Source organism: Grus americana, chromosome 5 (assembly GCF_028858705.1).
Source record: "Grus americana isolate bGruAme1 chromosome 5, bGruAme1.mat, whole genome shotgun sequence".
NCBI classification, from domain to species: domain Eukaryota; kingdom Metazoa; phylum Chordata; class Aves; order Gruiformes; family Gruidae; genus Grus; species Grus americana.
Genome location: NC_072856.1, coordinates 28064447 through 28081557, shown reverse-complemented (window position 1 = coordinate 28081557; position 17111 = coordinate 28064447). Strand labels below are relative to the sequence as shown.

The 17111-nt window shown below is 39.7% G+C and overlaps 1 protein-coding gene across 21 annotated transcripts in view; it reads right to left on the bottom strand.

The window, feature by feature from the left end:
- Positions 1–1973: 1973 nt before the first annotated feature.
- PHF21A (PHD finger protein 21A) overlaps positions 1974–17111 on the bottom strand; it is a 130101-nt gene continuing 114963 nt past the window's right edge. For 17 of the 21 annotated variants that reach the window (XM_054826500.1, XM_054826498.1, XM_054826497.1 and 14 more), the window contains 6 exons: positions 16824–16884; positions 14219–14382; positions 7673–7828; positions 5746–5821; positions 5314–5417; positions 1974–3431 (listed from right to left, as the gene is read on the bottom strand). In XM_054826500.1, the coding sequence (XP_054682475.1) occupies positions 3177–3431; positions 5314–5417; positions 5746–5821; positions 7673–7828; positions 14219–14382; positions 16824–16884 (816 nt within the window). In that variant the 3' untranslated portion in view covers positions 1974–3176. Of the gene's footprint in view, positions 3432–5313; positions 5418–5745; positions 5822–7672; positions 7829–14218; positions 14383–14459; positions 14483–16823; positions 16885–17111 lie in introns of all 21 variants that reach the window. The other 4 variants (XM_054826514.1, XM_054826513.1, XM_054826517.1 and 1 more) reach the window with 1 other exon arrangement.

The following is a 17111-nucleotide window of genomic DNA, read 5'->3' as shown; positions in this document are numbered from 1 at the left end:
TGCAGAGCCAGGAGGGAAAGCATCCAAACAAGATCAGCGAGAGAGAAAACTACCTAGCAGCATCAAAAAGTCTAAGTTAAGATCATTTCTCTGCCAGATAATGATTAACTAAAGGTGTCTTTTTACAGTCTGGAACACAAATGCTGTAACAAAAGGGACATAAAAGTCTATACTTATCTACTCAGCTTCTGGAGACAAGCAGATACCTCAGAAAAGCAGTAATAGCTGTTTTAACGTCCCCTGGTTGGTTAACCGCGCTCAAATTTAAATACAGCTACCAGTGAATTTCAATTCCATCCCCTCCTGAATTGGCAAAGAAAACAGAAGGACTATCAAGTCTCCAGGCATAGCTTGCTACCCCCAAATAGTGCAGTGCTTCCAAGACAGCTCAGAAGATAACACCAGAAATCAGAACATGAGAACCATGAAGCCTCAGCACACCTATCCTTACAAGATCGTCTCTTACCAGGACTGTAATTGATGCTTCAGAAGATGATGTGAAGAATTACCCAAGTGGCCAACTAGAAAACAATCTGGCCAAAAAGGCAGTTTCACCTGAGTATCTGGCCATTAGCTGCGGGCTCATATTCTAAAGAAAGAGGGCTCATGTTTTGTTTTTTTCTCTTCATCCCTTGAAATACATAGTCCTTTGTTTAAATGCTATGGGTTGCTGGCTCAGTGCTGCCCTATGGTAATGACCCCACTGGTAACTGGGTTGATGCAAGGACATTTTTAGTTTGATCAGTTTTGACGTCGTCTGCCCAGCTGTCTCCCTGCCACTTGTGCTAACTTATGCTTCCAGCTCTGCTAGTTCCAGAACAGAACTCAAGCATCAAAAGACAGAGCCAAGGTTATCACAGGTTCAGCTGAGAAGTGCACGTACAAGTCACTTTCCCAACTACAGACAAATGTGAGAACTCGGGATATCAGTTCTGAGCTCAGAGCTGAAAATAGTGCACACTCCTATAGAAGGAATAAAAGTCCTTAAAGGTCAGAAGGGCAACCTAAAGGAGAGGGAGGAAAACAGCTCCAAGAATCCTGCAGAAGCATACTTGGCTGTGGCAGCAAAGAGACTCTCTCAGGCTATGTAGTGTCTTGAGTATTCACTTCTTGCTCTGAAATGCATTCTTGAAATCCAAAGCTTTTCTCTCTTCCACTGGAAACAGCTGAGCAGGTCTGCCTCGCCACCCAATGCGTGCTCTCAAGGGCACCACACCAGGGACTCTGCCTCACGTTGTGTGTGTAGTCGCTCAATTCTGCTCCCACTGGAAGTAAAGCGAGTTTTCCCAGTGCTTCCAGTGGAAACGGGGTTTGTCCAAATGTTTATATGCAGTAGTGAAACTAGGCAGCTCTGGGACACAGCCGTAAGTGACCAGAATCAGCACTCTAAGCTGAGACAGACCCCACACTAATAGGAAGCACGAGGCAAGCTTTGCTATCTAGAGTGAAAAGATTATACATAAGAGATGAACTTCTTAAACAAGAGGATATACCAGAAGGCGATTTCAGTCCGACCAACTCACTGTCTTTCATTCTCAAGCTCTAATCAGTCCGTATCACAAAACTACAAAAGCCTTAAACAAGCGCGCTGCCAATTGCTTTCCTCTGGGTTACAAACACATGAAAGAATGGGGGAGATATGGTAACAGCAGAGACAAGGCTGGCAGATCCTCCAGGTGGGGTGAGATCCAGCACTGTAGGATTTGATTCTCTTTAGAGTTTAGCCAGTAGCATGTATGGTATAATCTATGAAAACTGTCCCATTGGATTTTAAAACACAAACACAGCAGAATGTCATCATAAATAAGCAAAGTCTGTGTTAAAAAATTCTAAGTACACAGCATTTTCTCCAGTTCTGACACCTTTTTAATAGAAATCACTTGTTTAGGAAACAAATAGCACTTTTGTAATTTTTTTTACAATGTTTCTTACCTTGATCTTATTTTAAGTAACACTAGGAAGACCTCAATATCTTTTATTCTCCTTTTTAATTTAAAAAAGTTGGTTTTTTTCCCCCAGATACAAAGATTTTGCCCTTGCATAAAAAAACAGTGCCCAAAACGATGACACAAGGACTCACAAAGACTCACTGTATCTCACTGACACTATTACTTCTAATCTATACCATGCAAGGTCCCATCTACCTCTTTAATTAGACTGTCAGCCTGAAAAACAGCTTTTCTATTCCTTATTTAGTTCTTGTTACCAAAAGAAGAGAAAGGAAGTTGAAAGAAAAGGACATTTCTCTGTTCAGTTCACACATCTGGGTCATGTGCTACTTTGTTCAGGATACCTTTGTTGTTTATAAATATAGAAAAGGGTTGGAATCTCATTTTCAAGTAATCGATGCACATTTTCTCTAGGGACACCTCCGTCTAACGCTCCAAGCTGACCCTGGATTCTGGCCCTCTATTTTCCCATTCCCAACACAGGCTTTCTGGATGAGTGTGAGGACCCAAACCAATTCTGCAAAGCATGTCTGTTGTTTAATGTGAAGAAATAGGATTAACCGAAAGCTGTTGGGACAGTAGATCCTCAGCCTGTACATGTGCTGGTTACTCAGTGAAAAGTCCATCTCCTTTCCTTTTGTACATCTCCTGTCTAAACAATAGTAAATACTGCTTATTTGATAGACTTGTCCCTTCTGGGCACTGGAATTTGATAATTTATATTTCTGTTTTTTTGGTTTAATAGTACTGAGAGTTTAGAAACAGGAAAAGCCCACAGGCTCTTTGGACTTGTTTTTGTTTTCCCCTAGCTAAACAAACTGTTCTGCAAATAAGGATTTGAAACCTGCTCTCCTCCCTCATCCCTGCTCCTCACCCCAAACAAAAATAAAACAAACCTATAGTGGCTGTGGAGGCTGCTGCAGGCACACACTGGTGTAAAATATAGAGAGAGTAAATATATTATTTCACTTGGCATGGTGCTGGCAAAGAACCCCCAGCTGGCACTATTCATGTAACATGATCCAAACTTTGCATGTACACACAGAATAAGAAGGATCAATTGGCAAACTCCGGTGCCGCCTGGCACAAGCATCTTCACGCTCTCTCTGGAACCAAAGAACTAAAGAATTCTGCACTTTCCAGAAGAAATCCGGTTTTAATAGAGTTTCATTATTTTGCTCTTCCTCCTCGCCACCACCTCCCTTGCTCCTTCTCAACTTCACTGTGTTATTTAGTCTCATCGCCCTTGTTACAGTTCACCATGCAGCTCTGGGAAGGGGAGGGGGCTAAGGTGGAGGTGGCAGCATTAGTATTGTTAGTGGAGTCCATGCCATTGGAGATGGCTACTGAATTGACCTCAGAGTTTATGGGTTTTGAAAGGTCGATGCCTTGGATGAGGCGGATCAGCTGTTTTACCTTCTCCAAGGAGCTGTGCATCTCCTTCTGTTTTGCAAGGATGGTATTCTTCATTTCCATGCATTTCTGCAGCAAAACAGAAAAGCGGTAATAAGTTCAAGCTTATGAATGAATGAAAGAAGGCAAGAGAAGGAATACGATGTTCATAGATCTAAATGTAAGCATGTAGAAAAGACTGCTGCTACAGTTCCACTTTCCCAGCCTAGAAGAAAAAGAGTCTCAGGGCTGTGTTCACAGAAGAATTCATATTTGCAGGCTAAGGAATTAAATTGCCAGTACGTAGCCATCACCTGCTATGGCCCCCTTTCATCTCAAGGTGTTCTGCAAATCCACACAGACAGCTTCATCCTTTTGTGTTCCTTTTGAAGGGAAACTTCCAAGTAGATGTTCTTATTATTTTTCTATTAGGATTGCATTGCTGAAATTTCTTTACCTCAGATCTGCAAACTCAAGCATCCTACTGCAGCTGACTGCTGACAGCGTGTGTGCGTGCCGCTAATGGGATACAGCCTTTGCTTTCACATACATTTTAGCAGGAACATCACTTCCTCCTCTCAAGACATAAAGGAGCACTTGAAAAACAAGCCCTTCTTCATGGGAAAATTTTATTTTGTAGCCATTTCTTTCTCTTAGAAGCAGCAGTAACCTAGCTAGCTCATCAGTTACAAGTCAGGGTAAGATAACTTTAAAAAAAGCCCACAAATGATGTTTCAAGGGTGAAAAACTGCTTATATCTATGTTTGAAACTCTGAAAAAGGAGATGGTAGCTATTTTATGTCTGTAGCATTCAGTTTCTTGCATGAAGATGGCAACCTTGGTTTCAGCTTTACTACTTTCATACACAGCTCATGGCATCACAAGAACACCACAAAATTTAGATCTAATGTGTCTTTTTTGGACAGTTCCAATGAAAGTATAAACGATGACTTGATCATAGAAAATAAACCATTCTCCTCACCTACTGTCAATCCCTCATGTTAAAGGCTTGCATCTGCCTGGGTACATCACAGAGAAACAGTGTTAGTGCTCTAGTGCTGCTCAGGTTATGCCCAGCTACTGCTAAGCACAAGATGACGGTCTCCCGAACTGCTAGCCAGCACCTCTCTCCACCTGTTTGCTCACAATTGTTTTAGTTGTATGCTTGGCATTTAGGGGTCTATAAACATGGGACACTTACTTTTGCTCTAATAGGTAAAGACAGGCAAACTGGAAAGTGCATTTGTATTTAAAAATAAAAGTCTGTACTTATGTATCCAGCCTTACAAGAGATTTCAGTATTTTTCATTCTGTGTTACTGACTATGGCTACACTAAGTGAAGGGTTCAAACTTTACACTGGCAATTCAAGAGCCTGATTTGCAAATTGAAGTGAGAAGAGAGAGCAAATTAATATGTATGCTCCAATTACTGCGATAAACTAAGGTGGAAACTACAGCTTCTGGTTAGAAGTATGACATCGTCTAAATAATATTATGCAGAGGCATGCACAGTATCCAGCTGCTGACATGTCAAGAGCCCGAGAGCCAGTCATGAGTACATGGTCACTTTTGTATTAGGAAGGTCTGGAAAGCGCACCAAGACTGTCACTCTTATTAGACACAGAAGCCCAACGATTCATATTTAAGTGAACCCCTGGAGAAGCTGACTTCATCTACCGCCCACAGACAATAATGCTCTGGGTCACATTTGTCACCTGCTGATATGATAGGTCACCACACATCTACAATATACATCAGCATGGATCACGTATAAGTGACTCCATCTAAGTATATGTTGCCTGTATTTCATTCCTGGTCCCCAAGGTCCTAAAAAGCAAAGGAAAGCGCTCACCCAATTCTCAGTAAATCCAGTGGAAGACAGGTCTAGTATATGGACTTGCTCTACACTTTACTCTCTGCATTCTGGCACCAGAACACAGGTGCAGAGCTATTTGGGAGGACAATACTCACCGTTATCGAATTGCTGAGCTGTTTGACCTTCTGCTCTAGTTGTTCTCTTTCCTGTTTTAAATCTGAACTCCATTTAAGTAGTTTCTGTTTTTCCTCTTCTTTTGCTACAAAACAGAATATTAATCAGAATATTTAAACTGTTCCTGTTACAACAGTGGACAGAGGCTCTAAACTTGCTCATGTAAAGAGGGTAATTGTGTTTAAAGTCAATTCAAGTACTTGTGCACTAAATCACACCTAAAATTTCACCTACATACTCAAGCATCACAGAAAGCTTCACAAATATTTAGACTGCTATTTTCAGTTCACTAGTGATTAAGGTTCCTCCCTTTTTATTTCCTTTTGTAAAGGAAGTACCATTCTATCCCATTCCTGAAAGAACATCTTCCACAATAAAAAGTGAAATCAAAGTATCGTTCTCCATTTTCCTACCTGCTTTATATGCAATATATGAATGAACAATTGCTAAAGTTCCTGGCCACGGGATTGCTTCTTCCTTCTTTAGCATCTGAAAGAAAAGCATTTAGAGATTTAGCTGGTACACCATCTACCTCTAGGAAAGCAAAAAGGAGAGAAAGAGGGAAAGACCAAGGATTTTCTTTTATGGCTATCATTAGTTTCAGCCTTGTTAACATGAAGCTTCACAGACCTGTTCTGGGATTTAACAGAGGGAATTACTCACAACTGTATCGTGGCTCCCACAAAGCAGGCCTGTTTCTTACAAATGTCAGCATTTTCTCAAATTCCCTCCTACTCTACTCTACTAATGAAACTGAACAACTTAAAAGAGTAATGAAAGGATAACATATCAACTCAAACTTGCCAGGAGACATAAACATTATTTCATGGTTCAGACAAATTGCTGATCTTAGTTGTTCTGGGAGAAAACTTTTCACAGCACAGAGCAGTCTCCATACCATATATTCAAACATCCCACTTCCTGGCTAGTAAAACACAAAACCGTCCTATCACCCCTTCTTAGCAGAATCATCTGTTTAGACTGGATATTAGGAAAAATTTCTTCACCGAAAGAGTGATCAAGCATTGGAATAGGCTGCCCAGAGATGTGGTGGAGTCACCATCCCTGGAGGTGTTCAAAAAACATGTAGACGTGACACTTTGGGACATGGTTTAGTAGGCATGGTGGTGTTGGGTTGACGGTTGGACTTGAGATCTCAGAGGTCTTTTCCAACCTTAAAGATTCTATGATTCTATGATCTTAACAGAGTTGTCAAACCCTCTTTATGAGGGTAAGCACTATTTGTGTCTTTCAGATCCTTCCTACATATTCCTTCCTAACAAACTTTATTTTGAGAGGAAAGACAGGTATTGTGTCTTTTTAGTAACTGAACAGGAGGCATGCCTCAGAAGATGGAGGACTCGGTCACTCTTTAGTGAAATAATTCTGATTTTTTCCCCCCAATTTTCTGGGAAGCTATAATAGAAGTATGAAGAGGAAGGATAAGGTGAGAGTAGGCAAGAGCAGGAGCAGGGAAGTGGTAACATCCCCTCCTTACTTGCAACTACTGACCAAGTTATTTGAGTTTTGCATTTTCTTTTTTCTAAACAGCATACTCTGAACAGTCTGTTTTCTTACATTACCATCTGGCTAACCAAAGGTCACATGGGCGACCAAGCAATATGTTAAATCCGACAGAACGCTAACAGTTTCAGGCTGCTGATTATCAGCAATCCTTTGCAACTTCTGGAGTTCCATGTAAGGGTTAGGAATACAATAGTTTACTTCTTTGTCTTGTAATCTCAATGCAATTATAAACAAAATATTACCATATCATCTGTTCACTTCAATTGTGTACTTTCAGAAAGGGATCTGGAAGGAAGAACCACCAAACTGTTCGCCTATCCTCGTTATACTGATACTGGATGACATTATTAAAGAGATCACTGAAGACAACCTCTCTGATATTTGATTTATATGAGCAAACAGGGGCTTATATTTGCTCTATCTATTGAGGTAGGCTTGTGCAAATGCTTTATTTATTTGTCCAGAAGAATATATTAATAACTTTTGAAGAAACAATGAGCTTAAGATGAACAGGAAAATTTCTATGGGTCACAGTGAACCTTTCTCAAATATTTGTGCAAGAAAAAGAGTAAAAACAAGGGTAACAAATAAGGACCCCAAATCTGGGAGCAAGTCTTTACAGTTTTGTATTTGCACACATCCCAACAGAGGTAATTTGATTAAATTCACACAAGCCTTATTACAGATCAGAAAGATTTTTTCAGTGTCAGACTGTCTCGATTTAAGTAAACCAAGTGATCCGGTTATTTTCTTTAATGAGGAAAAATCTTTATAGTGCATTGTGTATAACTCTCCCTATCTGTCAAACAATACCTGGTCTTGACATTTGGGACAGATCCACATGCCCTTGGGAATGGTTTTCAGAGGCGGGTCCAGACAGTCCAGGTGATAAACACGTGAACATGTGTCACACATCAGCAACTGCCCGCTTTTTCTGCAAACACTGCAAAAATCCTCATGGATATCGCCCTATAAAATTGAGGGGAAGGGGGGTGTGGGTGAGAGAAAGAGAGAGAGAGAGAAGACAAAAAGTGAACTTTGACCTTTGACATCTACATCCTAGTTGAATGCAAAATTTACAGCACAAACTATGTCTAAAGGGATTCCAAATAGTCAAACCTCTTTTAGGACATGAAACAGGAAAACCAGGCAGGATGTCAGAAACACTGACATCTGTCCTCCCAAACACTCCCTCTGTCTTCCCAAGGCAAAAGTAAACACTTGTTACCATAGCTTCTCTTAACAACTGCTACCTCATAGACTGTCTTCAAGATTCCCCCTTTACCCTGCTTTTTTTTTTTCTTTTTTTTTCCTGAAGTGATGAGCTACCCACTTTCTTAACCCTTCTCATTTCTGGATTTAAGCACAACTCTGCTTCAGGAACGCTGATGAAGCTGTCTCTTGCCAGTAATAGTATATAAGAAATCCCAACTGAGTGACTTAGAAACACTGTCAAATATTTAGGTCACCTTTAAAAATGAAACTGGAAGGAAAACGTGTTGTGCTTGTAAGTGAAACATAGGCTGAGAGCCAGGATGAGGGAATACCAAGAGATTTTCTAACTAAGGATTTTTTTTAAAAAAAGAATTGAAAACATTACTGGCAGTGTCTCTTAAAAAAACTAGGTTTAGTTACTATTGCATCATCATCAGAAAGAATTTTTTTCTACAGCCATTAACTTCTCAAAAAGGTAGGTCTGATTTTTGTCACTTTTTCTTCTCTCTCTCTCTTCCTGTTACTCCCATCTCATGCTTGGGGTGGTGGTGGTGTTTCTGTTTGGTTTTCTTTGGATTTTTGATATTTCAACAAAGAGGCATGAAAGAAAGATGGCTCAGCATCCACAGAGGAGTAGAGGAGCACCCCAGCCCTTTCCTCTCATCACCTACAGGCTGTCCTGGCAACTTGACATATTCAAGGCCCCACCTGGAGCCTGAACTTCTCACCAACTTCAGTCAAGGTTTCACACACACCAGATGTGCAAGATCACGATCCTAAGATGTGTGTGCTGAGCCAAACTGCACGTATACACTCCCCCGGTATGAAATATCAACGTGTGCAAGGTTTCATTTTGACCCGTACAGTCTTTTCATGTAAGTTCTATCAATTTAGAGGGACAACAGACTCGGCCATGCACTCACACATTAAGTCCCCAGGCAAGAAAAATGACACTAATCTCTACTATGGATAAAATATTAAACATATTAGAAGAATGACACACAAGCAATCTGCTCAGGTTTCTACTCCCCGTCTCTACTGCTGATGAGGCCTTTCTTCGATGAGAAGGCTATTCTTCTCTTAATTCCCAAGGTTAGCACTGATGTCATGTTTTGTAAAGGATCAATCTTTAGTGAATTTTCAGTGCCATGTTTTGGTTCCATAACTACCAGGGATCACTGAGAGCCAAGTTTTGGTCTTATTTCATCCTTTAACACCAAAGAGTTCCTCAGTGTTAAGTGAAGAATTAAATGAGTGACATTTCATGCCTCTTGTGAAGTGATCTGTGTAACCAGGCTGGGAAGAACAACTTTTCCTCTATCATACATTCTGCAAGTACAAGGAAAAGAAGGCAGGCAGGAGATGTCATATAAGCTGAAACAAAATACTCCGCAACCTACGGAAAAATTTAAGATGAAAATTCTCACATTTTAGAGGAAAATTCTCATTCTAGAGAATTAAATGTATTAAGATGCTTTAACTGCCACAGACTGCATGATGGCACTGGGTAACTGGCTCAGGTGCAAAGTTATTGGTGTGCTGAAACCCAAACCTGTTTTGCCTAATACCCTGCAGAAAGAGACCTAACACAAAAGACACATGCATTTGCTTCTTGAGGGGCAGACATTTAGAAATTTGCACCCAGAACCTTCTAAATTCAACTGAACACTGCAAAACCTGAAGTGACATAGCGGATCAGCGTACTGTGCATCTGAACATGCTGAGATGACAACACACATGCACAAAATCCATAATCCTATTTTTGGTAATGCAAAATTCAGGGCATTTCCTCAGAATTAACAACTGGCTTTACCAAAATCCCAGCCACTGTTTGATTCCAAAGAAATGCCCCAGGTTTTATGGGCAGTTAATAAATATATGCATAAAGGGGGGCTGGATTTGATGTTCTGACATGCACCCCACTAATCTCAGCTTCTGGACCAGCTCTGTGAAGGCTATAGGCAGCCAACTTAGGCTAGAGCGGAGCTCGCTGAGGCTACTCTAACACATGCTACAGGCTGAAGAGACTGAAGAATAATTTCAGAACAGCGACCATAAAAGGTGATTTAACGCCACTTTTTGGTCTACTTCCTCTGCACCAAGAAACCAGGAAAATAAATGAAAGCTTTTTGGACAGCTATCAGTTTTCCTTAGTTTTATAAAGTGTCTAGAGCAGCAGGGCCTGGCTTTAGGCAATAGAACTGAATAATACAGTATCAAATCAGAAGTATATGTAGTTTGTGTGTTTGAATATGTAATATCTATACTAATATGTACATTTCACTGGAACAACATGGGAAAACTAAATATTCTGCACAGGAATTGTTCGTGACAATATTAATGAAGATGATCATAATGTATGATCTAAGTGAATTAGGTTACCAGAAGCAGTAATAATCCTGTCATTTCCTAACTTTTATGGGCTTGACTTTGCAACCGGAATGTTCTCTAATGCTCCTCTCAATTGAAATGTTGTTTTGATATAAAGAGTTTACTAATAAAAAGGTATTTTGTGACCACAGATTCAAACCGTCACTAGAATAGAGATTTTTGCCCTATTCTTACTGCTGAGTAATTGACTGTCAAAGGCAATTGCTATCTTCCAGGTGAATATGCCACTACTGCGTGAGGGAGAATCACACATAACCAAGTGGTTCACAGCCAATCGCCAAATAGAAAAAAGAGGAAAAAAAGAGATTTTAAAAAAAAGTTTTGCTCAACCCTGCCTACTGCATTATTTCCTTCCTTTTTCCAGATTCTATTTCTACTTTCTACCCCTCCATCCTTATCACTAATCCCATCTCAAGTTCCTGCTTCATCCTCCCTTCAAAATTTATCCTTGTCATTCAGAGGATGACAATGCAGGAGAAAGGCAAGAAGGCTGTTCTGGGCCATGGTGCCTAGTACCAAGTGCTTGGCCTGATTTGTAATTTTCATAGGTTGGCTAAAGACAAAGATTACTCAAGCGCTAAATATCAAATTTCCATTCTAAAGCCTATAGGAATTAGACCTTCTCAGCAAATTAATGCAAAAATACTTTAAAGATGGGCAAATCTGCAGTTTTCTTCTGTATCTGTCTGAGGAACTGCTCAATTGTTTTAACTGAAACTTCTGAAATAGTCTTTTACTTAGGCATGCACTTGTTGTGTTTTCATTTTTAAGTGCCCAAAAGCTGGAGGCTGTAACTACAGACAGCATTTTCTGCCCTATCTAGAATAGAGAGACCTTTCTATATTCATATCATCTGCTAACAGTGTACACCCTCTTCAACGTGGCATGGCTGGCCTCACTGCAAAAAGAAGTGATCCTGCCTTCTCTATATGCCCAGACATTTATTTCTGTCTCCCGCATGAGGCTGGCACAAGAACACGTGTATCCATAAAATTAACTGGATTAGGGCACGATCTTGGCTAAGACTAAGAGTTTTTAGCTATACCCATTCCCTTATGCAGGTCACAATGTGGCCTCAGATACCTCTGCACTGGAACAACACCGGAGATATTTAAGGGATGAGAAAAGACTGCTGGTGACAGGCAGGACAGTTCTCAGTGGTAGCACCAGTCATAAACTGTGGCACGAGTATTTCAGTATATACTGTATTCTATATCTAATTAAGCTGCAAGCTCCTTAAATGAAAACACTCTTCCTCTTTGTCTTCAACTCCAGCACAACTCGTACTGTTGGTGTTTAAATATATAGTACTTTCCAGCATTATATAGCACTTTTCCAGCCAAGGAAGCATCCATGTAAAGGGTTTTACAAGTATTGCTAAGTTCTCAAAACTCAGATATGAAAAGGAAGCACCATGCCAAATGTATAAACGGGGGATGCCAAATCACAAAAAAGGGATGTGACTGCACAAGCTTATACAGCAATTTTATGAGAACATATTAACAGAAGACTACCTTCCAGCTCATGGGAAACTATTCCTCTCTTTATGATTAGCAAGTAAGAATTATAACATGTAATGACAGAAGAACAGATTTCATATTTACTTCCTTTCCAATATTTTGCTCTGTCTGAAGGTTCAAATTTTGTTTAATTGTCTATTCTTAATTGCAAAAATATTTTTATGAGCACTTTGAAATATATTTTCTGCTTTTACATGTATTTTATCTTATATGGAATGCAATACCAAATATTTCTGAAAAGTCTACCAAATTAACCCAATTCATAGCGAATATGCATTGAATGGGACTTTGGGATAAAATTCTTTCAAAAAATTAAACCCACAAAAATGTCAGTGCTGTTGCATATGTATAAACTAAACAACTTGTCTGGAAACACGTTACAAGAGATTTATATATGATTCTAAAGGGGAAAGAGTGCTACTGTGCTATAATATGCTCAGGTAAGAGAGAATGTTAATTACCTGCTGTGTAATCTTCCATTATCTCCTTTAAAATACTGCCATTTTCATTAAAACCTAGGCCTAAATACCATCCAAATTCAGAAAATTCAGGGCATTCAGAACTGGATTTGAATGCTACAGAAATTCACTATTCTTGATTTAGCTTGCTGCCACCAGGCACTGCAGAAAACAGGACAACAACTCATTATACTGTTTCGAGAGCTCTTGCACAGTGGGAAAAGACTCTGCAGTCTACACACCCAAGTCAGAGATGGAAAAGACCCCCACCACATTATCCAGTCCTTCTCTTGGGGCCAATGTAAAAACTAGCATGTTTGCTAGTTGATTGTACTGCTTAGTTTTAAAAGTCCCCAGAGATGAAGCTGCCCCACCTTCTCCCTGAGGGGCTGTTACACAGTCCCATTCATTTGACTGCCAGGAAAGTGTTTTTACAGTCAAGTGCTATTCTGCTCTCAAAAGTCACTATATAAAAGAGAACCTTTTAATCTCATATACATATTCCCTGGGTATCAGAATTGCATCTATTTATTTCAGTGACTCAGACACACTTGTACTATTTCTATTCCTGTTACCTCTGCAGAACAAATACAGTTCAGAGGCAAGAAGTTGGTTTCTATTCCCTACTGTATGTGGCCTGTAGAGTTGGTCTGTCAGTCTATGTACTTACAGTGGTGCAACTGCACAGATGAGAATAAAGTGGCCATACTCTTCCTTAAAGCCCATTTTCAAATGGTTGGGCCTGAATTATACATGCTAATATGTTTAAAAAAAGGTGGGTGGGGGGGAAGAGACTGCTCTGACTCAGATTGCACGAGTTTGCAGCATTGGTATGAAGAAATAAGCAAGCACCTTTCTATTTTTAAACTGTGCTCAGTAAGTACTAGTCATTAAAGTGCAAGCACTTTACTGGAAGTACGCTACAACTCCTGAGAATTTTGTGCAATGAATTGTTTCACCCTGTGAAAACAGTCACAGTACACTTTCAGACAAACCATAGTGTATATAGTCCCTTCATTATGTCATTCTGGACCTACACAGCAACTCAGTCTAATTCTTCCCACTCTATTTATCTTCTGAAGTTTATGCATGACCTTTATTTTTTTTCATCATGTTTTTGCAAGAAGTAGAAACAATGAAATAACTGGATACTTCTCAGCAAATTAAAAAAAGGTTTGCTTTGAGTAGCAAATCTTATCTTTGAATTAACTTAAAATAAGGACACTCGGTTCTTCATAAATTATAACAAAATGACCAGATTTTACTCAAGACAGATTTTGCGATCTGACCACAGGGGCGATGTATTTAGCCACACCAGTACACCAGAACTGCCATAACCAGTGCTGTGAATGCTGCTCCTGGCTGTCCTGGGTGATCCAAGCAGTTTCCCTCCTTCCCTTATTACAAAAACACCCTAACTTTTTGTTCGTCTGTAAGCAATACTTTTCATTCTTCCCTTCCCCCTTTTTCATGGATGACAGATTCAATTCAGCCAGACAAGATCTCAGACACTGCACAAAGGAAATGAGCTCATCTAGCATGCCTGGTGCCTCTCAATGTTTCAATCCACTAAAGGAGTTATAAATAAAATCTCTACAGGATAAGAACATAGGTGCAGGAGGAAAAAGGAAGGGTGTTAAAAGAATGCTGGACCGTTTCACTGCACTGAATCAGGACAAATGATGAGTGAGAAAGAAAGAAATTCTCAACGACTTTCCTTGTAGCTGTTTCTGCGTATCTTTCTAAAAGTAACCCCCTCCCCAAGCGTTACTTACGTCTGTGGAGCTGGGACTAGGCAGGGACACAGGCTGAACAGCTGCGGGAAAAGTAAATGTGGTCTCTGTCTTTTCATTTTCGGGGGAGTCAGGATAACCGGACAGAGGGGACGTGGGGGTCAAAGCCCCGAACCCCAGCACCGTGTTGTATTTAGGTGGACGACCTACATATTAACAACAGGGAACACAAAAAAAAAAAAAAAAAAAAAAAAAAAAAAAAGGGAAAAATGATCTTACATACCTTTGGCCAGTGGTCCTCATTGGCTAGCATGAAAAAGGAAATGATGTAGCACAGAGAGGAAGTTAATATAAAAGTTACAAGTGGAAGGACAGAAGCAAAGATTTAAACATTTTTTTAGAAATCTTTAAGTAGAATTTTGCAAGGAAAGAACATTTAAAAGATGTATTTCAGAAGGAAATAGAAATAAGCTCTGTAGAGGGTCAAAGAATCATTCCCACAAAAGCAGTGTGGGGACACTTGCCGCTTCTAGAAATGAGGCTATTCAGTTTTTAGGGAAAACATGTTGGCATCAAAGCTAGAGAGAAGCTACAATGACTACTATTAAATCCTTTCTACTGTTATCCCACACCTCCCTATCTTTCTAGTGCCAGCATAAATCTACACAAAGGTTAAGTCCTTTATCAGAGGCCAGCACTCACCGGCCCCCTCCTTTTCTTCCCCTTTTTTTAAACCCACTCACCCACAGATCAGCACTTTCTACCCTACTGGTACATTTTTTAAATTAGGCTGGTCCTGTTGTCTGACCCATAACACCAGCACTACCACTTGTAACCTAGAGCTGGCCTTCCACTGTAATTCTCCTCAAATTCTGTATTCCTTCTTAGACTTTCTGTCACGTATGTTTGCTTATGCACAACTCCTATATGCTCCTTTAAACTAGCAGAAGTGCAAAATGTGTTTGCAACAATTTTCATGAAATTACATACGCAAAGCAAGACAGCAAAAAACCACTATGTAACCATCATTTCTGCCTCCCTTCTCCAGGGTAATTTATGGATATGTAAACATAAAGGAGTTAGGATCTAGGAATAATTCCCCAGATCTTATGTTTACAGATTGTCAGTCTATACCTATTAACATGCTAAACCTTGCATTTAAGGTCTGGATATGTTCCAGAACTAAGTATGCCCTTGGAAATGGATTTCTGATAGGGATGTCCATGGCTGAAATTTCTGACATGCTCAGCACCATCTAGAATTAAACTAAAGCTCTCAAGGGCACATGCTTTCATAAGCTTTTCACCTAATATATTGCTATATTAAATCACAAAACAAATGTATACATCCAAATCTTTTGTCGAATGAAAACGTGTGCTACTAATTTGGTGCTGATGCAAGGTACAGGCTCACAACAGGGTGTGAGGGAAAAAAAAGAAAGTATAATAGCAGTCAGTGTGCAAAACCAGGCTAAGAGAGTATCAAGTACAAAAGCATGCAATCATTTTCATTGATACAGTAATTGTTCACAAGGAGTTATAAAATAAAATTAAGAAATCATTACTAGAAGAAGGAACATTTACTTATCCACAGAGTAAATGCAAAATTCTCTCTCTCTAAAATCTACATCATATCATTTAAAAAATGTATTTAATGTTATTAGAGGATGGCAGTAGAGAATGATGCCTTTTATTTAGAAACAGCATAGCTGCAGAAGTGTCAGCTTTACCATGTTGCCTGCTGTACTGAAGAGGTATATCAAGGAGAGCACATATCAAATGAATATTTGACCTTGCAGCCAAAAAACAAAGATAATGGAACTGGTCAGTGCTAGGTTGGACTGTGGTTTTTTTAATCTGATTGATTACTTTTTTTTAGACAGCAAACTCAGGGGTAAAGAAGGTATTTTGAGTCTTTAAGGACTGCAGAAAATCATCAAAAATCAGGGAAAGATTGTCATATATGTGTGGCAGATGCCATCCACAAAAAATGGTATCATGTTCTCTCCTATGCTGTTCTGACTCATCTGTTTCACCATAATCTAAGTGTTAAAATTTCACCTGATCTACAGAAGGATTTCTACTGAATAATACCACACACCTCTATGAAAGATCATGTCTCATTTTAGGACAAGTGGCACGCTGGTTGCAGAAAAGTGCTCAGTAGAGGCACGATAGATTTCTTGCTCAAGATAAATTCTTTTGAAGGACCCATCTCTACTCCCAGTGGGGAACGAGGCTTTTGTCACACTAAGTTTCCTGTCCAATTCAGGGCACAGACACTTTTTTCCATAACCACCTTCTTCTTGACAGTAACAACACAATTTAGTTATTAACAAGAGGATCCTGACAGCAGCTTTATACCACTAAATGATGTTCAAACATCTCACCTTTCACTTTGCTCTATCTATTGTACTTTTTTTTTTTTTTTTTGGAGAGTGAAACTGAAATGAAACATTGAGCTGCCTAATAAAACCTGCTATGCTAATCCGTAGAAGTCATGATCTTTGTCTACCTTGGAAATTTACTGGACAAATGAAGCACTGTAGAGTACTTCTTTGTTTTGCTCTTCAAATCAACAAGGGGATTGCAAATGCAAGATGGAGGAAGAGGAATATAGCAGGGAGACAGGTCTAAGTATTCCTCACCTCTTTTACGTGTCCCAGGATGCATTGTGCTGTTCAGGTACGTGACTGTACTCTTCTTGCGCTGCAGGGAAGAATATAACAATTTTTGTTGGCTAACATTTTTGGCGACAACTATATGCAATACCTGAGGAACAGCACAGTAGTACTAAGTGAGATTACTGGCTGCTCTGTTTTCTGAAGCTGTGCTTCAGAAAGGTTGGCTTTTTTACATTACTTCTGACACCTGGACTGCTTCAGGCTGATACGCAAGCTGACCTAATGGTCAGACTAACACACACTGCCATTTAA